Source organism: Pyrus communis, chromosome 7, assembly GCF_041283825.1.
Source record: "Pyrus communis isolate YQ-2024b chromosome 7, ASM4128382v1, whole genome shotgun sequence".
Lineage (NCBI taxonomy): Eukaryota > Viridiplantae > Streptophyta > Magnoliopsida > Rosales > Rosaceae > Pyrus > Pyrus communis.
In genome coordinates this window covers 19,931,583-19,953,270 of record NC_142571.1, presented here as the reverse complement: position 1 = coordinate 19,953,270, position 21,688 = coordinate 19,931,583, and the positions used below count along the sequence as shown (strand labels likewise).

The window sequence follows — 21,688 nt, the reverse complement described above, 5'->3', positions numbered from 1 at the left end:
TGTTGACACCGTCAGTGTGCCTGGCACGTGGCCGCGCGTGGGGGGCGCGTAGGTCCGTGCCTGTGCTGGCGCGTGGGGGCGCGTGCGGGGTCCAAAATTTTTTTTAAAAATATGGTTGTGATCCTGAGGTTGTGTAGAGCACGTGGGTATATTCATTTGTCCATTTTGAGCAATGTATGAGAAGTTATTACGAGAAACAGGTTGTGCTTTAAAGTTAACGTTTTTATAGTTGTTTCGCATCTAGGTGACACGTACCCAGAGGACGAGCGTGCACACGCGAGACAGGGGGGCTACGACCCTTCTACATACCAGTGAGTGGGCTTTTGTTTTCCGTATATACCTATATACATTTATATTCCCAGAAATTGAATTAAAAAGGGTTATTTGCCTTATGCCATGCATGTTATTGTTATCGTTTATGCATCATTGCACGCATTAGTAGTGGCATACATATATATGCATATTGGGTGCTGTGGACGCACAGGTAAATGCCAGGTAAGTGGTAAGCATATTTACTTTCAGCAGTAGTTTGAGAGACTTAGAGAGCTCATAACCTGCACCCCCGGTGTTAGTGCTCCCGCCCAGAGTAGGGCACGGTCCTTCACGTGATGTTCACCTCCCGCACCACACGCTCAGCTTGGATCCAAGTTAGGTGCATAGGCCTGTCGTACAGACCACATTAGGTGGTTCCGACTCGTAGGTGACCCGCGATTATTCGCACAGCCTTCACGTGATCGTAGCACTAGAGCGTATATATGTATTACACCCAGGCCTGTCGTACAGACCACCTAGAGTGGTTCCGACTCGTGGGCAGGTTCAGTTGTTGAGTTTGAGATTGAGCTCTATATGCAGCCGTACAGGTCACGTTAGGTGACTCCGGCTGCCAGATGTTATGTTATTGATATGATTCATACCTGAGCACATACATTTCATTACGAGGTTTTGACATGGCATATCTTGAGCATGATTGGCATACCCTTGAGCATGTTGGGCATATCTATACATACGTACATATGTTTATTTCCTGGGAAGTATACAGGTTTTACGGTGAGGGGTTAGAATGTATTTTATGAAATGGTTTTCAAAGAGCTTTGTTTTTGCCCACTCACGCTTTTGTTTTGCGCCCCTCCAGGTTCTAGTTGCTTAGCCGTTGCGGTGGTTTCCCTTGAGAGCTTTCCGGCGTTCTGACAGACACTCCACATTGTAGGGTCGCCTTCGGGCGTACTACTGTTGTCGTTTTATTTGGACTGCTATAGACCTGCTCTGAATTTGTATCGCACTAACTAGCACTTATTCTAGTACTTGTATGCTAGTTTTTAATTATTCGTACCTTTATATTACTACTTACTAGCTTCCACACGTGCACATGGCTACGTCACCTTTGAGTGACGGCCAGCACGCTCCGATCTCGGTCGGGGTGTGTCAGTTTTAGTCTGTGGCACATATGAAATGCAAATGAAAATAATATAGGTAAATATAATTAAGACATAGATAAGAGAAGTATGATGTTTATCATTAACGGATTTTTAAAAAAATATTACTCATATAAGAAGTGTATAATTAAATTTTTAAAATGCCAGTAATAATTCTCTTGTTAAATAACATTATTCTCTCCAAATTGTTCCTTTGCGGAAATTTTATTCAATTAGTGTGTTGCTCTTTGAATAGTTAGATTAGATCAGTACTTTTTGTTTGGCATGGGGCAACTTGACTTTGTCAATGTATTCCATTATATATCTAGCAAGGTACGCCTGCCGTATTTATTTTAGAAGGATGGCACAACGAAACTAAGAACTTCAAAAGAGCGTATTTGTCAACCCATAAAAATACGAGTGCCATTTCGAACAAGATTTGGGTAAATAAAGTGTACTTGTTTCTAGATGAGTCATGACATGCGATTACTATTGCAACGTTTTTATTTTGCAGATAAACTTAGGCAGACTAGAAGTTGTACTCGTAATATGGATGCGAGTACTGTCCTTAATTAATCTATTGCTCGATCTTTTAACCGCTTAATCAGGAAATTTGGTTAACCTTGTTGACTGTATGGATGAATGATGGATCTAGTTTCTTAATTAATCTCCAATTTGGGAAATGATGTATCCATTTGTTTGTTTGTTTTTTTCCGAGTAAAAGCAGTAGTGATTTATTGATATTTAAGCATTACAATCATCAAGTAAGGCGTCATAGATAATATTCAGAAATCTCAAAATTAATAGAAATCATATTGAGAAAATAAAGTTAAGTTGGCTTATCTACGTGTCATGACGTATATCTGACATGAGTAATGCGATAATTGGGTAGAACCCCTAGGTAGAATTTGATATCCATTTGTTTTTTATATTTGAAAAGCAATGTTTCATCATGGAAAGAAAGATAATTAAAGATGGAATCAAAGGATTTAAAAACCCTCAAATTCTCCATCTCCTATAAATGAAAGAGTTAAGACGAACCCCTTGAACGCTCTGACCAAGTCTTTGAAACCGAGTGGAAGGAAACATGTCCAAACGGACTGTGTCGGGTTCACATCCCACGTCATTACAATATTTTGCCTTTTTCTACTTGGTTCAATTTCAATCTCATAAAGAATCCCCAACCGAAAATACCAACAAGAGGATTACTTTTTATTTTATTTTATACAAACAATATTTTACTTAAATCTAATACAAAGTATATAAGTTGAATTCGAATTTACAAAGAAAAACAAGTTTAGTTAATATAATTATGTCCACGTCTGCAATGAAACAACCAACACGGTTTTCATCTAGATCAAAAAGATAAAAAAAGTGGGGCCACTGCGGAACAAGAAAAATGGAACATAGGGAGGGACCCGAAATATTCGTGTTTTATTTCACTATTCTTCCATTTCTGCTCAATGACTTGGCAGGTTCTAGGAAATTTATATTAACTCGGTTTTGTGGTCTCTATGATATTGACGGCAACGGAAAGCCATGGAAAAGTTGTTCAAATTTGTATGCATCTGGTCCAATTAAATACCGAGAAAGCAATGTAGATTGAAAGAAGCTTGTTTTGTTTGATAGCCATTGTTTGTTCTAACATGTTTTTCGACCCTAGATTCAAAGATTGTCACAATCTTAATCAAGTTCTTGAGACTTAGTCTTGATATTCACACTATTGATGTGATGTTCTTATACAATATATATCTTTTTGGGCTTGAGATATTAGATTTGGACTGAGAAGAGGCAACTCGAGTTGAGAAACCATGATTCTCGACTCAACGGTGATTCCTCAGGCCAATTAGCTTTTTTAGCTCATAAAGACATGATTCGACCAAGACCTAATGGAAGTAAGATTACTACGCGATTAGACTTGGATGTGGCTCAGTCGAGTCCTGGTTCAATTGAAATTGCTAAGGATCATATCGGATTTTGATAAGATTCGAATTATTCTAAGAATCAAAACCCATGACTAATCAAATAAGAATGAACTAAATGCATAAAGAGACTAGCTAGGTTCAAAATCCTAGTTCAAGTCAAAGAAGCCGAGACCAACTAGAGATCGAGTTTCAGTTCAAGAGGGGATTGAAGAGATAATGTCAAGAATATCCAAGTGGGTGCCGAAAAGGTATAACCCTGTCAAACCTCTACCTCAGTAAGCTTGGTTGAAATCCACCCTTATAAATAGAAATAGTTGTGCAACGTGAAAAGTCTCCTCAAATCAACACACAAACTCAAATGATCTATGCAGAAGCTCGCTCCATGCAAAACCTTCTCACATCCTTGAGAAAAATACTAATTATTATAACCCTTTCGTCAATACATCTTTAGTTTGGATTAATAGCATTGTGTTGGCAACCGGCAACATCTTCAGTTTGGATTAATAGCAATAGAGCCTGAGAACTAGGCGATCGAGGAGCATATTTAGTTTGGACTAACAGCACTGCTTTGATGTTAGTATCTTAAGCTTTAAGATTCCCAAATTGCAAGATAAATGTGAATTCAGTAGAAGCAATCATCACATGCTTTTCATAAAAAAGAATAAAATTCTTTCTTTAAACCAATTTGTTTCGACAAGTGCACTTCCAACTCATATTAGTTTTATTATTCTTTTAACTACCATGTTGAGAACTCAATTACTTGTTTTATTACGGTTAAAAATTACCATGCTCAATAATGAGGGCTTCTTTGTTTCTTGGATGAAATGGTGGCTTAACTGGATAAGTCATGTGAAGAATATGTTATATGTCATGTGTTTAAATTTAAGCCCTGTAGGTTTATTTGACTATTTTGTTTTTTCAAGTACGTTGAAAAGAACAGAATAAAAAATAAGCAAAGGGACAAGTCACGTATCAATATATATATGTTAATATATGTTCTTAAATGAGACTAAAAAGGGAATTGTTTAACAATTTTTTATGGTGCGTGAGGCAAAATATGGTTTATAAAAATAAAACGAGGTGTGTAAAAATTATCACCCTTTAGTGTAAACAAGAGGACATCATCTATGTTGTTTGCAATGTTAAGAAAGTAGGAGGCAAAGCCAATAACTTTCTATCCCTTGAGATAAGACTAAAAGGTTTTAGCATGTGATGGTTTTCTACATGGTACGTAGCAGAGAAAATAGTTAAAAGGTCGAAAATCATGATATATAGGAAAATAACTGTAGTAGATGTTCATATATTGGGATTTGGATCCTCTCCTCTTGTGAGCTCAGAAATTTAAGCCTCCTGATCAAATCACATGAACTGTTGGATTTTGATTCAATGGTTGCAATTATTATAACTTTTAAAAAAACTTATGTTTGTAACCGTTGGATCAAAATTTAATAACCCGTGTGATTTGGTCAGGCTCAAATTTCTGAGCTCAGGAAAGGAAAGTCCTATATATTGGGTTACAAACTGACAGTCTTGAACTTGACTGTTTGTGCTTTAAAAAATTCGATATATGTTGGTTATTCACTTTAGTTATCTATCTATTTTTTGATGAATTAATTATGTTTTTCCTTATATACTCTAAGCTGCGATTGTGATGTTCATTAATCTTCTAGATGGCTTTAAAAGAAAATTTCTTGCTTATATATATATATATATATATATATAGGGAAGTGTTATTAGCACTCCAAAAATTTCATTCTACACTCCTCATAAGTGTATTTTTCTTTTCTAATATAGAAAGTTTGGAGTGTAGAATGAGATTTTTGAAGTGCTAATAACAATTTCCTATATATATATATATATCTATGGACAGTTTCTCCTCATGAGCTAGATTGCTAGGTCGTGATAAAATTAGTTAATTTGAAAATGGTAATCCTATCCATGTCTCTTTTATTTTCGACACATTCTTTTTAGTTTTAAACCATTAGATCGAAAAAAACGAAAGAAGAACAAATAATAGAAATTAATTGAGAGTATGTGAAAAATAAAAATAAATGTGTGAATAGTAAAACCCTTTAAAAAGTATGAAATTTCACATCATCATTAAATCAAAGTAAATAAAAAAAACCAGTAATCAGAAAACAACAAGATAACTTTAAAAACAAGAATTAATGGATGATTACATATTATAAGTGTCATATGATCATACATCAATTCTTGGGTCTCTCTTTGAAAATAACGTATCTTGATTATATAAATTTCATAACGGGAACCATTCATTTTCATAATTTTCATAATTTCATATTGGAAACATTCAATCTTTTAATCTTCATAATTTCATATCGGAAACTATTTAGTCGTTCAAATGTAGAGAACAAAGCAATGATATACGCACCAAGTAACATATTCATGATAAATCGTCTATTTATTTGATGTGTTTGAATAATTAAGCGATCTCGAATTCGAATAAAGATTAATAAATTAAACGATTCTAATCGTTGATTTTATTCAATCAAAATACGATATTCGTGAAAAGAGAATATGTGCATCCTACATAGCGGATGCAAGTATTATCCATGTCACAATAACCAGCATGGAACTAGCCAGTTGAAGAGTTGAAAATGAAAACATATTATATGTGTTATAGTATTTATTTAACATGCAGGCCAGGGGTAATAGAAAAAACAAAGTTTCAAGCAAATATTCAAGTGAGTATTTTATATTCCAATACGAAAAAAAAAATAAATAAATAAAAAAGTGGGCGTTTCATATTTGTATTTACAAGTTCGTGCCTCGCAGGGCTTTGTCTATCAACGTCAACGTAAGCAAAAGCTTTTCACATTGCGTACTACAGTACGTCATTTTCAGTTTTTTATTATTTATTTCCTATTTTTATGATAAAGTTATTTTAGCGCAAATAAAATTCAATTGACAAAGTTAGTTTATTAGCAACATGGTTAGCATCTCGAAAAATATGTGTATAAACAAAATTCTTTTGATAAAAGACGCCATAAGTAATTATTCAAATCAATCAACGAAACCAAAGCATTATAGTTGGAGCCTTATATAAAAAATAAGAACCAAAGTGAACATATGTTTTTATATATAAAAAAGTGATTCCTCATTGCCATTAACACTTTTAAAAAGTTATTATGTATTCTTGAAGTGAATTTGCTTCTTTATGCTTTATAACAAAACAGCGTCAGATATTTTAAAATGTTAATAACAATACTCAAATAGTTGAACAATAATATTTTAAAAGGGACTTGTTGAACCCTACAGGGATAAGACCTAGAAACTTCAAACCTTCTTCCGCGTTGCTTCTCGCCGTCATTACTACAGTTTTCTTTTAGAGAGAGAGAGAGAGAGAGAGAGTTTGTGAGTCTAATAATTTTCGGGGTTGAATTGGTCGCCAAGACTTTTCGTACACATTTCTCTTTAAATCTCTACTATTCGTACACATTTCTCTTTAATTCTCTACTATTTTGCCTTCTCTTTAAATCTATTCTTTTTCTTAGGGCCAAAAGAAAATCAAATTAGTTAAGGTTTCTTCAGTCAAATCTGTCTCTTTTCCTTATCTTTTCCCATCATCTTTTCTCATCCCCTTATATCCACCCCCTCTTCTTCCCACTTTCACTAACAAATTCAAGCACACAACGTTTCCCTTCTCTCCATAACATCACAACTCTCTCTCTCTCTCTCTCTCACTACTTAAGCAAACTACCTATCAATCTTCATTTGGGAGCTTTGGTGTTTCTAGCTCAAATTTATCCATAATTTCCATAATTATCACAACTATAGTGCTTGAAGCATTATTTTTAGTTTCTTTTTGAGTTCACTTTTTTTGTAAATGGAGAAGAGGAAGAGCATGGAGTGGGAGCAGAAGAGTCTAACCAATGAGCTAACTCAAGGGAAGGAGCTGGCGGAGCAGCTGCTGAGCCACCTCCACCATTCTTCCCCACAAGAAAAAAAAGACTTTCTGATTTCAAAGATACTTTTTTCATATGACAAGGCACTCTCACTGCTCACAGGCAGTGGGGATGGCTCTGATGGAGAATCCAAGCACATCCCAGCTCATGAAAGTATGTTGGAACCACCAACTTCGTTTGGCAATAATAGCCCACTGAGTGGGATCTCTGACCAAGATTGCAAGGACAAAAATTTCTTCAAGAAGAGGTCATTTTTTTATTTGGTGTTTAATTTTTTTTAAATGGGTAGTTTTTTATTAGTTAAATTTAGTTGTTGAAATTGGATATTGATCAAATTGTTGGGATTTTTTTTTGTGTTGCAGGAAAACAATGCCCAGGTGGACTAAGGAAGTGAAGGTTTCCCCTGGAGCAGAGTTAGATGGGAGTCTTGATGATGGCTATAGTTGGAGAAAATATGGCCAAAAGGATATCCTTGGAACTAATCATCCAAGGTGAGAACTTTTACTTTTTGAAGTCTAATTTAATCTAATTTATAACGACGGAATCCAAGTTAAGTGCAGAAGCGTGGTCATATTGCATCACACGAGTCAAATCTCTATTTGCTCATAGTGGGAAATTACCTTTTGCTTTTTATCATACGAGTCTGATTTAATCAATTATTCAGTGACTCATTAATCGGGCTGCTCCTAAAACATATGCAGCACATGAAAATTAATGAAAAACACAAACACCTTTTCTTTTTCTTCTTTTTTGCTATAAAAATTATATCCACAAATTACAGAAAGATGATGATCTCTTTTTCTACAATTGCATGAAGGAGAAAAGTTCTTAGAAATTAGAACTTATCCAAATGTGACTGTAACTGGATATTAAAAGCTTCTGGTTGCTGACAGCTTGGTTTATGTGACACCAATTTTTTTGCAAGTGCGTCTGTATACAAGTACTGTTTTTTGTTTTTTGTTTGGCCTATAGGTTTGACAATTCTTAAGCATATAGCAGTGCAGCACCTTTTAACATTAAACATTTCTTGCCCTGGTCACTGATCCAAGTCCGAAACCTGTTCTATGGGCGGCCTAAAACTACCGTGTATACACCAAAACCATGTATGGACCACAAAACAGCTGTTTGTGCTTTGGCTCAATTTGGGACCGTTGATATTTACTCAAGAAAATGCCATCTAATATTTCACTTTCAATGGTGGTCTACAATACATGTAAATTTAGTGAGACAAGAAATTAATTTCTAAAGAGGGTTTTTGTTTTCTTGCGTTGCAGAGGCTACTACAGATGCACACATCGTGGCACACAGGGTTGCTTAGCGACCAAGCAAGTACAGAAATCAGATGCAGACCCAACAACCATTGTGCTAACCTACAGGGGGTTCCATACTTGTAGCCAAGTCTCTCAGTCAGCTAGGGTTAAAGAAGAGTTCAAAGGCAACCAAAATAAAACCCTAGAAGTCGAGAAACCGAATCAATTTTCACCGGAGATGTCATTCAGTTTCGGAAGAGCAGGGCTTAGGGTTAAAACAGACCATTTGGACACTAGAGAGAATGATATATTTCCATCATTCTCCTTCCCTTCCACTCCGATTGAATCCGAAGATATTGGGGACCATATTTTTTGCGCAACTATGATGGAGAACAATTTGATGGATAACTATGCTCCAGTATTTGGATCTCCAGCAGCAACATTTGAGTCGGACTACTTGACAGTGTCACCGTGCCATGTGAGCAGTTTCGGACTAGTGCATGATGTGCAGACTTCAGAATCTGGTCTCACGGAGATAATCTCAGCTCCAACTTCAGTCACCAACTCACCAATTGGGGATTTTGATTTCTCAATTGATGATTTGGAATTTCGCCCAGATTATTTTGGCTTAAAATGTTAACCTTTTCCTTCTCCACCTTGGAAAGAAAACCCCCGCCCCCAACAAAAAAAAAAAAAAAAAAAAAAAAAATGCAGAGAGATAAATGAGGCTTGGGAAGAGAGGTTCCTCTGTATAGGCAGTTATTAGAAGTAGTGTGTTAGATAGCATTTCTGTGTGTCTTTACCTTTGTTTTTCTTCTTTCCACTTTTAGCCTCATTGAATTGTAAATTCTTTGGTCCCAGAGGTTAGTGCTGATTTTAAGAAATAAAATGCAGTCTTGATCAAATTTTGAGTTAATAAGATCAAAATCTTAACAACTACCACAATTGACTGATCAGTGATCAGATGCTTTGGTCTTGGCTGGAAGCATACTCACCCATCTTTTGTGCCCACTTTAGAGTTCCATCCAATATCTCCTTGGCACCAAATTTGTACTTGAATCCAATTTTCTTCAGCTTTGAAGAACCCCAATAAATTTCTCTCTCTATATCTTCAACAAACCTAAAACAAAACAGCACTCAATGAACTTCTGGATGCATAATGTTTGGAACCAGTATAGAATACAGAAGCTATTACTAGCACACTAAAATGGTCATCAAACACTTTTTTCTTCCAAAAACATACATGAGAAATTGCGCTTTGAGAAGTGCAATATTACTTTTTTAGAATGCCAATGTAGCAACTCCCTAGAGTTTTCATACTAACTTGTGTAGTAACTTACTCTTTAGCAATTCTGATATCTGGATAATTTTTCTCCCAGTGAGATGCTATTTCTGCTGATGACAAATACGCACCGGCACATAGAAATCTGCCACTGATGGAAGGCTGCTCCATGCATAATATGTGTGCCTTACAGACATCTTCAATGTGAACAAATGGAAGTTTACCCAACAATTCCTCCAAAAATCTCAGGGTTTTGTACCTCCTCTCATTTTTTGTGATCTGAGAAATGAGCACTTCCATGCTGTTAGGCATAGTAGGGAGAAATGTATCCCCTCCCACAAGGCCACAGACAATGCTAACTACTTCAAGCTCATCGCTAATGACCTTCAGCGCTTCTTTCTCTGAAAGGATCTTTGAGTGTGTATACTCCTACAAATACATGTTACCCACTTATTCGTGGTTTTTTTCCCCGAAAATAATTAAAGTGCTAACAAATGATTGATGATGGCATTCTTAATTAGAACGCAACATGCTAGCATCAGTCATGCATGTAGAAATCTGATCCATCAATGGTGGTGATTTCTTCTTACCCGCTACTTGACAATAGCACTACTTTCTTAAGGGATTTCACAATTTTATTGGTTGTCATAAATTTGATGCTTACCATCATTGGTTGTGTGGCAAAAGGAATTGAAAGATTAAGGGGAGTCCAACAGGACTCATCCATGAATTGTTTGAAGCCGTTTCCAGAATCTTTGACTGGTGATGCAGCTACCACGGAGGCTGTGTAAATGAATCGCTTTATGGTGCCTGATTTGATGGAAGACTTCACTATGCTGTTAAGCCCAGAAACTGCAGCTTCAGATATGTCCTTGAACTATGTTCAACAGTAAACATAAGGAACTGTCTAAGTTAACATAGTAAACATAGTATATCGAATACATATATCAAATATGCTAAATGTAAGTGTACATTTTTTTAACTCTCTTTCTTCTATGGTAAGTGATAACTACAGAAGGAATATCCTGCATCGAATTGCTTAAGAAGTTTCATCAATTCATTGTTAAAACTTACAGTAAATTAAACGTGACAATAGATCTGTACAGTTGACCTAGTTCTACTTCTAATCCCAAAATCAATTAATGAAACTCAATTTTTTTTTTTCTTATACTTATCTTAAGTTGTATTTGTCAATAATTCTGTCTTCAAAGACAGCGTTGGGGGTGCGCAAAAGGTGTAGTGGCATTGGGTCTTGAGTTTCTGAGGGCTCCTAAAATTTGTCCTCCTCCCTATATTATGAGTATAAATTTTTTTTATAAAAAAGTTTTTGACTAAGAAGAAAAATCATCATCATGTGATTATCTACATTACAATTGATTAAGTGGAGCCTATAAATAAATTAATTTTCCACTTTTCTCTGGTATTAAAAACTTGTGTATTACTTTCTTCCACTTTTTTATAGTTATAAAAAACCAACTTGTGTATTATTTACTTCCACAAACACAAGCGTATTTCTATATCTTTCTTTCAGTTGTGCTTCTTTTTTTCATTGATTAACCTTCAGTCATAATTTCATGGCAATTTGATATTATTCAATTATTAAGAAAAAATGCTAATTTCAATTAAGTTTGAATGTTGATTGTTGAATTCTTTATAATATAGTGTCAACATTTCTTTCTAAATAAAAATGACCTTTTTATTAAATTCGCATAGAACCTCCAAAATGTCTAACACGGCCCTGTCTCCCTTACTGTGTCAATATGGTTGTCTATATCGTTAATAAACTTGACTGTACTCTAGAAATGTAGTTAACCTTACCCAAAAAGGATGTGACACTACCACCCTCCCCCACCCCACAAAAAAAAAGACCAGTTTAAGGTAATTTAAAATTGTCTTTTTAGCCAAAATTGTCCTTGAAATTGTCATAACTCTTCACTTTGGTACCTAAGATTTAAAATGAATAGAACCAGTCCCTGAGTGTGACCACCATCAATTATTTTGGTCATTTCGTGAAAAATTTCCGTTAAATAAGGATAAAATAAAATAAAAAATACCCTCAATTTTGTCATATCATTTGGTTCATTGTTTATTAAATTGAGTGTATTTTTATCATTTTGATCCTTATTTAATAGAGATTTTTCACGGAATGCTTGAAATGATTGATATGGACAAACTCTGAGAACACTTGTATCAATTTCAAATCCTAGGGACCAACATGAGGAGTTATACTAATCTCAATGATCATTTTGGATAAAAGGTCTTTTAAATCTAGTTAAAGTTAGGTGACTGCATTTTATAAGTATCAATCCGTCCCCTTGTAATAGTAAGAAAACATAGTGGTACCGTCAACTACAATAAACTTTGATAGAAAGGAAGGCCTACCCACAAGCACTACTTAATTCAATGCAAAATGTATGAAATCTCAAACTAACCTCCAACCTTGATCGTTCAACTTAAGTTTTTTAGCAGCACTGCAAAACCAAAAGCTCATTTAACTCTTTGTTGAATTCTATAGTTTCCATAGGTTTTGAAAAATTGGATTCTGAAAATTTTGGAAGAGAAGAAGACGAAGTAAGGTGAGTGATGGAGAGTGTGTTGCTCTTTGATTTCTTGGATTTGATTACAACCTCATTCCTTCACACAAGCATGTGTTGAAGGAAATAGGTCAAAGTTACTGTTACACATACACACGCTTAGCTTGTGTAAGCAAGCCAGAGATGACGATGCTATTTGGTTTCTTGAATTCGATTACACCCTTATTCCTTCACACAAGCATGTGTTGACGGAAATATGGCAAAATTACCATTATATATATATATATACACGCTTAGCTCATGTAAGGAACCTCGCATGCATTACATGGGTTCAATTTAAAATACAATATGTTATGACATATGGCACAATCTTAACCTATAAGCTAGTTCTAATCTCAGTCGTCTATTACAAATGTTTAGTTGCAAAGATGAACAATGAACAAAACTAAAACTCTTCATTGCAACCCGGCTTCCATTGGTCTTCCTTGACTGCAATGATAGTCTCCATTCTACTATCTATTTTCTGCAACAACCCTTAAGCCTCAACACTACCTTCTAAGGTTGCTAGAGCTTTAACATCAAGCAAATTTCTCAAGTAGCATAATCGATCCTTAGGCAATGCTTTTTGTGAAAATATCTACTAACTATTCTGATTTATAATACACCAGATTAGGGGTGGGCAAACGGGTCCTGGATTCGTGGGTCGGGGCCGGTCCAAAAATTATAAACACCAAATGGGCGGAGCGGGGCGGTTCTATGAAATTAGCGGGGCGGGGCAGGTTCTAAAATCTAGAGAAACAGGGGCCCGGCCTGAACCGTTTCCATGCTTAGCTCCGAGCCCGGCCTCATTAACCTCATATCTCTCTTCCTAAATGACAACAACTTCTCCGGCGTTTTCCCCAATGTCGTTATTTTCCCCAAATCCGTCAAATCCCATGAACCCTCAATCCCTTTAACATCGGCATCTTCAACCTCAAATCCCTCAACGTTGGCGTCTTCAACCTCAAATCCCTCAACGTCAGCGTCTTCAGCCTCAAATCCCTTTTCCTAAATGACAACAACTTCCATATTCGACCTCCACTACCTCAAAGTCGCCGTCATTGCTGGAAACAAAATCTCCGGCAAAATCCCAATGTCACCACTCGGGCTCCACCACCTCTACGTCATGTACTTGCAAGAAACAAGTTCACCGGTCCCATTCCACTGTCGATCAGTCCCACCAGACAATCTGGTTTCCATCGTCGATCAGTAAGTTACTTTTTACCATCTGGTTTCATATATAGATCATAGTTGCAGTCTGATGGATGGAGGATTGAGGTTCAGTATATATGATGTGGGCCTCACAGAATTATATGATCTCTTGTGAAGCAATTATGAAATTTGAACCTTCCACTTTTAGTCTCTGAATTATATTGGTTAATCCCTTGTGAAGCAGTTATGAAAAACTGATTAAGATAATCGCAAGGAGCGTGGTGGTCGTAATTTGATCATTTTTGCTGTGGATGGAGTGCCGGAAGAGTTGTGGCAGTGGCGGAGTGGCAAGGATGAGTAAAGGCGTGAGCGAAGATTTGAACCCGTGTGGACCCGTGGGAACCGACCCGTTTCAAAAAGGCCGGGTTAGGTCCAAATCTTATTTTGAAAAATCCAAAACCCACCCCACCCATCCTGTTTTATTTACAAACAGGTCCAGTCCGGTTCCTTCAATTTTAGGCCTGGCCCGGCCCGTGCCCACCCCTACACCAGATTGATGATATTGTTCTGCGATGGATCTTTGATGAAGTGATATCTTTTATTTATGTGTTTTGATCTCTAATGAAACACTGAATTCTTTGTCATGACTATGGCAGAGGTATTATCACAGCATAAAGTTGTAGCGTCATTTTGTAATTCACCAAAATCTTTCAATACAAACTTGAGCCTCATCTATCTACAGAGAGCCTCATCTGCAAGTTCACTACCACATTTTCTTTTCGACTTCTCATTCACTGCAAGTGGTATGCTGACAAGTTTGCAATCCTTTAAACCAAACTTATCCAAGAGTGCAAGAGCATATTTCCTTTAGTTAATGAAGATGTTATCCTCAGTTTGAATTATTCCCATCCCAAAAAATGATAAAGTAAGCCAAGATTAGTCATCTCACATTTGTCCATCACATTCTCCTTGATTTATCTAATCAATTCTGCACAATTTTTCAGTGTATAAATATCATCCACATATATGGACACAATTAGTGATCCATCATTTATGAGTTTGATTAAGAGTTTAGCCTCACTAGAATATCTATGAAAACCACAACTTACTAGATATGATTGTAAACACGAATTTTCCTGAAACAAGAATATGTGTACAAAATAATATGTTTATATTAATTAATGATTTTTGGGTTACAATCTCTTTGTAATTTGATCCTCTGATACGATCTCTATAAGGTGTTGATTTGTGAATGTGCGATTGATCCAAGGGCCGTCGAGGCTTGATCTTGGATAAACGGTTTGAAGTTTCTTCAAGGGGCCTTTAGGGCTTGATCTTTGAAGGTTAATGAACGGGTCTTCAAGGGGGCTTTTGGGCTTGATCTTGAAGGTTGATGGATGAGCGGATCTTCAAGGGCTTTTGTCTTAATCTTGAAAACTGATTGGATGTGTGGATTTGTTAAGATTGTTGATCCAAAAGGCCATTGGGGCTTGATCTTAGGATGAACGGATGATGAACGATGAACACTTTCTTCAAGGGCCGTCGGGGCTTGATCTTGAGTTGGTGGAAGTTCTTCAAGGGCCGTTGGGGCTTGATCTTGAAGGAGGATTTGACGAAGAACAAAGAGTGCTTTCTTGATCCTTCGGGATTTGCTTGAGAGCTTTAGAGTTTCAAAGCTTCAAGGTTTTGGTGTGATGTAAATTCCTCCTTTTTTTTTTCCTTTGATGGAGAAGGCTATTTATAGGCCAAGAGAATGAATCACCACCATCCATTTTTTTTGGTGAAGTGAGTGGATGTTGTAGGTGAGATAAGTGTGTGATGTTGGTGAAGTAAGTGTGTGACGTTGGTGAAGTAAGTGGAAGTTGTAGGTGAAATGAGTGTGTGTTGTAAGTGAAATGAGTGTGTGATGTAGGTGAAGTAAGTGTGTGAGGTTGGTGAAGTAAGTGGAAGTTGTAGGTGAAATGAGTGTGTGAAGTAGGTGAAATGAATAAAGGTTGTAATTTTAATACATTGGTCAACATTTGTTTCACTGAAATTTCAATGTGTACAATGATTTTATCTCATCATACCAAGCCCTTGGTGCTTGTTTCAATCCATGAGTTTGTAGACCTTGTCTTCTGCTCCTGGTTTCACATAGCCCTTAGGTTGATCCATATATACCTCTTCTTGTAACACTGCATTCAGAAATGCTAGTTTCACATCAAACTGATTTAACTTTCAGTTTCTCTGTGCAGCAAGAGTAATTAGAGTCCTTATTGTATCAAGCCTTGCAACTGGCGCAAAGTTTTCATTGAAGTCAACTCCTGGCTTTTGTGAATAACCTTTGGCCACCAATCTTAGCCTTGTGTTTCTGGATTTTTCCATCAAGATTCAATTTAGTCTTGAAAGCCACTTTGGCATCAATCACAAATTTCTCAGTCAGTCTGTTAACAAGTTTCTAATTCTAGTTTTTCCCAATCATTTCCAATTCAACATCCATAGCTTTGGACCAGGCTTCATCCTTGACTACTTTTTCAAATCTTTCAGGTTCTACTATGCATAGATTGCATCTTACATAAACTTTACTCAAACTTCTCATTTTCACATGTGTTGAACCACCTGAGCTAGATTATCCCAATTTAGTTTAAGAGTCCTAAAATACTTGAGGATAATTGACTCTCCTTCTAATTGAGCAAGATCTTGGATTTCTACCATTCCACTTGATTCAATGCAGTGTTCTAAAAATCGACCTAGGTAACGCCTAGGCGCTGGGCGGTAGAGTGCCGCTGGAATTATAGTAACCTGCATTTGGTAACAAACATCAGAGTGTTCCAATTCTAGAGGATATTCTGCCTCCAAGTTGATTCTCTACATAAAGCTTCTTTATGTTGCTTTCCAATAGCACACCCTGAGCATACTCCATTTTCTTTTGTCAATTCAAGAAGTCCCTAGACCATCTCCTTTTGCTTCAACAATTTCAAACTTGTGAACTTTAAATGTCCAAGCCTTTTGCGCCAATTCCAGACATCATCTTGAATTTTAGCCTTTCTTACAATATGATTAACATTTTTCATGAGCAATGGAAAACATCTACTACCAATGAGTTGAACTGTTGCCACCAAGTACTCCAATTTTTTGTCTTAAAAAAATACCAACTATATCATCACCAAATAACAATAAATAACCACTTTATACCATCTACCTAACACTCAACAAGTTCTCATCTAGACCGGGTACTAACCACACTTCCTTGATATATCTAGTCTCATTCTTGTTTTAAATCACCAAGGTAGCTTTTCCTGTAGCTTGCACAAGATCACCATTTTCCATTTTCACCTTGAATGTCATAGATTTGTCAACATTAATCAACAAGGATTCCTGTGATGTTATATGATTTCTACATCCATTATTAATGTACCAAACACTATCTTTGTTCTTCGCAAAGAATTGCAAACATAGAACATAGAGGCTTCTTCTTCTTCTTCTTCATGTTTAGCATGATGAATAAGTTGATTCACCTTGTTGTTGCAGTCCTTGGCTATATGACCAAATTTGTCATATCTATTATACTTAAGCTTGCTTTTGAACCAACAAGTGCCATAGTCTAATTTATCACATTATTTGCACACCTCCTTAGGATTTTCCTTATTTCCACCATGCTTCACAAATGCACTTGGTATGTTACCAGTCTTAAAACCTCATTCTTCTTCTTATTCCTCCACAATTTCTTTCCCTTAGAACTATTACCTTGTGAACAATATCTAGAATTTATGCTCAAATCTTTTTAGAGTGGCTACAACCTCAGTAGAAAATCTCATCTAGCTTCTTAGTCCCCTCAATCACAGAGACAATATTATCATAGGTAGGAGTAAGACTAATTAACAGTTTCTCAATTATTCTCATGTTTTACAACTCCTCACCATACATCTTCATTTGGTTAACAAAATCAAACAATCTAGTCAAATAAGCAGATATCATTTCATCATTTCTCATTCGAGCATATTCAAAATCTCTTCTATTACCATATAATTTCATAGTTCAAACTTGAGAATCACCTCTATATTTCTGCTTGAAGGTGTCCCAAGCAACCTTAGCCGTTATGACAGATGCCATAATCCTAACCTATAAGCAAAGCTTACATGCATTGCACGGGTTCAACTTAGAACAACGTATGTTATGACAGATGGCATAATCCTAGCCTATAAGCTAGTTCTAATCTCAGCCGTCAATGACAATTGTTTAGTTACAAAGATGTACAAAGAACAAAACTGAAACTCCACTGCAATCCAGCTTCCATTGATCTTCCTTGACTGCAATGACAGTCTCCATTCTGCTATCCATCATTTACGACAACATTAAGCCTCAACACTCTCTTCTTTTAAGTGACCTTGTAGTCTATTGCCACTCGAGTATCTTTTCACAGATGGTATGCAAGGCTTTAAATAGGCTAGGCTAATTTTACGTGAAAACTGACTGACTTTGCTAATTCCTACCATCAAGGGATTTGATTGATTCAAATTCTCTCATCTTATTTGTCAACTAAAGTCATGCCCTTAGTGAATTATAATCAACTAAAGTCATGCTTGAAGTGGGTTGTTTGATCAATCCTCCTATCCTAACTAATTATCAATATAATTAACCAAATATTGATGACTAATATGAGAGCCACCTTTGATGAAAATATTTGGAAGTGTCACCCAGAAGAAGAAAAATTGAGATCGTTTCACACCCTTTCCAGATTTTCTAGATTTCTTTATTTTTCAGTGAACAGATAAGATGACTAAGAAATGAATTAGGATCGGAATAGCTCTGAGTTATCTTTTATGTAACCGTCGGGTCGGTGGGGTGGGGGACAAGAGATAAGAGGTTGAGGAAGTTTTAGAACAAAACCTGATAATCCTTGGGCTCATTCTGCAAAGGGGTGGCCAAGTGAAAAATATAGTTGCAGCCTTGAATTGCTTGTTCAAAGTCATAAGGACTATATATATCTGCTTCAAACAATTTCAGTCTGTTGTCTGCATTAGGAAGACTTTGGACAAGTCCCACTTTAAATGGATCACCTACACAAATACATATTCACCATATTAATTAACTAATTTCGTGTTTAATTAATCTATGAAAATTAGAGAGCATGAGAGAGAGGAAGAGAACCAAGATTTCTCAGTGTTGCATGGACTGTGTATCCTTTCTCCAAGAGCCTTTTGACAAGTGAAGAACCAAGGTAGCTCGAGGCTCCTGTAACACAAACCCTGCAGCACTCCATTTGCAAATCAGAGCAACTTAGGCAATCCGAGGATTTAATTAAATTTGAACTTTACAAAATTTACTTTGTTTTGTCTCTTTTGAGGTACCTATAAATTTAAAATGAGCTTTATTGTAAAAGATTGGCTTTTAAATTGGTGAATCTGGCACTCATAATATAATGCCAAAAGAGTCCTGCTGGATGCACGATTTTTGGAATAAGACTTTAGGCCAATCAGTGAACTGAACTGATGAATATTGTCTTAAGAAAATAGAGCGATATTTTAAATCTCGCGTAAGAACGCAGTAGAGGATTAGGTGAGAAATTGAGCGCCTTTTGTATCAGTTTTACATAAACTAATCACAATGAAGCCACAATGCATCTAGCAAGCGAAAATTTCTGATTGCGGCTGATCTATGCGGAAGCAGAGTCACAAAGAGGCTGGTCCAAACGCTCTAGAGTGTGTTGTCGGATTGAGTATCCGCACACAGAACGAAGTCATGCCATCAAGAAGTTGATGTACCAAGTGGAAATCATGCATTGAATACAAGAGGGATAACATGTTTTATGTTGCGCAGAATTTAGAGTCTGGTCTCACTGAGTAATGTGTAAGATACTATCTCTATGTGTGTCATTACCTTCTTTTTCTGACTTCTAGTCTCATTGATTTGTAAATTTTTTGATCCAAGTGGACTAATGCTAGCTGGTTTTAAGAAATAACATTGCAGTCTTGATCAAATTTGACTAAATAAGAGTTTTGAACTGCCACAATCGACTGATCATAGGAAAATAATTTATTTGGCATGTTCATTATTTGGGTACAATAATTTCTTGGCTGAAAGAAAATGAGTAATTCTTTGAATTTGTCATATGAATTAAAAAATTTAAAGTGATTTGTCACGTCAATTTTTTTAAATCATTAATTTGGCATCTCACTATATCCCGATTAATTTTTCCATTGAAAGTAAGTCACATATCTTACATATGATTTGTGTTCAGGGTAGAAGGTGCGTTGGGGGTGTGCAAAAGGTGCAATGGCACATGGCCTTGAATTTTTTAGGTTTTATAATCCTATATATTACATATCAGTATAAATTTCTAATAAAAAAAAAGTTTTAACTGAAAAGAACATCATCAATCATATAATTTTATCTATATTACAATTGATTAAGGGGAGCTTATACTTATTATATAAATTTTCTACTTTTATCTAGCAATAAAAAAATTTGTGTATTACTTCTTCCACTTTTCTATTAAGCAATAAAAAACTAACTTGCGTATTACTTTTTTTCCATAAATACAAACGTGTTTCCATATCTCTCTATCAGTTGTGCTCCAATTTTTTTTTTTAATAGATGAACTCTAAATCATGACTTTATGTTCGAGATTATTCAATTAGTAAGAGTAAAATGCTAATTTCAATTAAGTTTAAATATTGAATGTTGAGCTTTAATGTAAGAATATATTGTCCAATTTTTATTTTTTATTTTTAAATGAGGGCCTTTTTATTAAATTTGCACAGGGCTCCCAAAATATCAGAGACGACTTTTTAAATAAAAAAATTTACAATGATTTATGACCGCACAATATACAATGAACGGATGTGATTTGAGGATTTCCGGGATCCTCACAAAGAGAATCCGGCAAGGATCCTCACTCCTAGTGAAGAACTGATGAGAAAAGGAATGAATGAATGAGCAATTTAGTACTGAAACATCTTCCAAGAACTTTAGGGGTTCAAAGCACTTTTTCTTCAAATTTATGAACATTTGCTATGTATAACCAATTTTTTTGTAGAAGAATATTTGTGATTTTATTGCGACGTCGTAGCCCATGATTGGGGACTCGAAGGGCTTTTGCTTGCCGGCAAAGGTGAGGACTTTGGGGAAAAATGGAAGCAACTCTCAGATGAAGTGATCGAAGAAACAAAAGTGGAATTTTCGGTTTTTATTCCCAGCTGTGTATCCTGCTATGTATAAACAATTGGTTCAAAGTTGATTCATACTGATGCGAGGATGATATGTTTGTAACGAGTTCACACAAAGTTGTGATATTATTGCTTGTTATAATAGAATTAATTAATCCAGAGAATCCTCTCCATAATTAACAGAATGTAATATAAATTGTCACTTAAACTACGGTCTAGTGATATTTCTCTTGACTTGTAAGTGAGAGGTCTTAGGTTCGATTCTCGCCAAAGACGAATTGAAACCATATTATTGCTAGTCCATTATGAGGCTAAGCCCACCCATTTCCCCTAGTGTAAAATATCGTTTGTTTAAAAAAAAAAATGTACTATAAATTGTAAACAATTTAGGATTTCTACAACATATGGTTAATTTTCTCAAATCTTATTGTCAAGGTTCTAAAAGATGCTAGGCACTAGTCGGGCGGCTGGCTGAGGCCTAACGCCTAGACGGATTTAAGTAAATCTGTTATATTTTGTGTAAATAAATGTTTGTTTATACTTAAATATATATATATATAATTACATCATAAATTACAAAATAGAATGACATATATATTATGGAGTATTGAAACATAATGAAAATATAGGGAACATGAATATAATGTGTGTTCATTTAAGTATTCAACAAGTCTCTTGTAATTTATTAAAAAAAATAATGTAAAATGAAAGTTATCTATTTTGACACATCTCGGCCCGGGCCCCCACCACATCCCAGGTTCGACTCCACCGTAGCATGATATTGTCCATTTTGGGCCCCTACCACACCCTCACGGTTTTGTTTATGGGAACTCACACGAGAACTTCCCAGTAGGTCACCCATCATGGGATTGCTCTCGTCCGAACTCGCTTAACTTCGGAGTTCTGATGAACTCCGAAGCCAATGAGTTTACAAAAAGCCTCGTGCTAGGTAACAGGATCCACTACCCTGGGCGATGTGGGATGTTACATATTTTTTATCTAAGTGAGTCGCAACCTAGG

The 21,688-nt window shown here is 36.0% G+C and overlaps 2 protein-coding genes and 2 long non-coding RNA genes across 4 annotated transcripts; 3 read left to right on the top strand and 1 right to left on the bottom strand.

Annotated features, from left to right (window-relative positions):
• Positions 1-220: 220 nt before the first annotated feature.
• On the top strand, positions 221-1,343 carry LOC148695862 (uncharacterized). Its single transcript, XR_015963860.1, has 2 exons — positions 221-311; positions 1,133-1,343. It is a non-coding gene; the product is annotated as an uncharacterized LOC148695862 (long non-coding RNA).
• A 5,629-nt stretch (positions 1,344-6,972) lies between these two features.
• On the bottom strand, positions 6,973-18,851 carry LOC137735465 (NADPH HC-toxin reductase 1). Its single transcript, XM_068474892.2, has 5 exons — positions 18,651-18,851; positions 18,390-18,559; positions 10,460-10,672; positions 9,854-10,224; positions 6,973-9,633 (listed from the first exon to the last, which is right to left on the bottom strand). Exons 1-5 carry the CDS (start codon positions 18,760-18,762, stop codon positions 9,474-9,476), a joined length of 1,026 nt encoding a protein of 341 aa, XP_068330993.2. The 5' UTR covers positions 18,763-18,851; the 3' UTR covers positions 6,973-9,473.
• Positions 7,185-9,418, top strand: LOC137735464 (putative WRKY transcription factor 46). The gene is made up of 3 exons (XM_068474891.2): positions 7,185-7,510; positions 7,626-7,754; positions 8,538-9,418. Exons 1-3 carry the CDS (start codon positions 7,185-7,187, stop codon positions 9,151-9,153), a joined length of 1,071 nt encoding a protein of 356 aa, XP_068330992.2. The 3' UTR covers positions 9,154-9,418.
• Positions 13,105-14,633, top strand: LOC148695861 (uncharacterized). Its single transcript, XR_015963999.1, has 2 exons — positions 13,105-13,577; positions 13,762-14,633. It is a non-coding gene; the product is annotated as an uncharacterized LOC148695861 (long non-coding RNA).
• Positions 18,852-21,688: the final 2,837 nt, after the last annotated feature.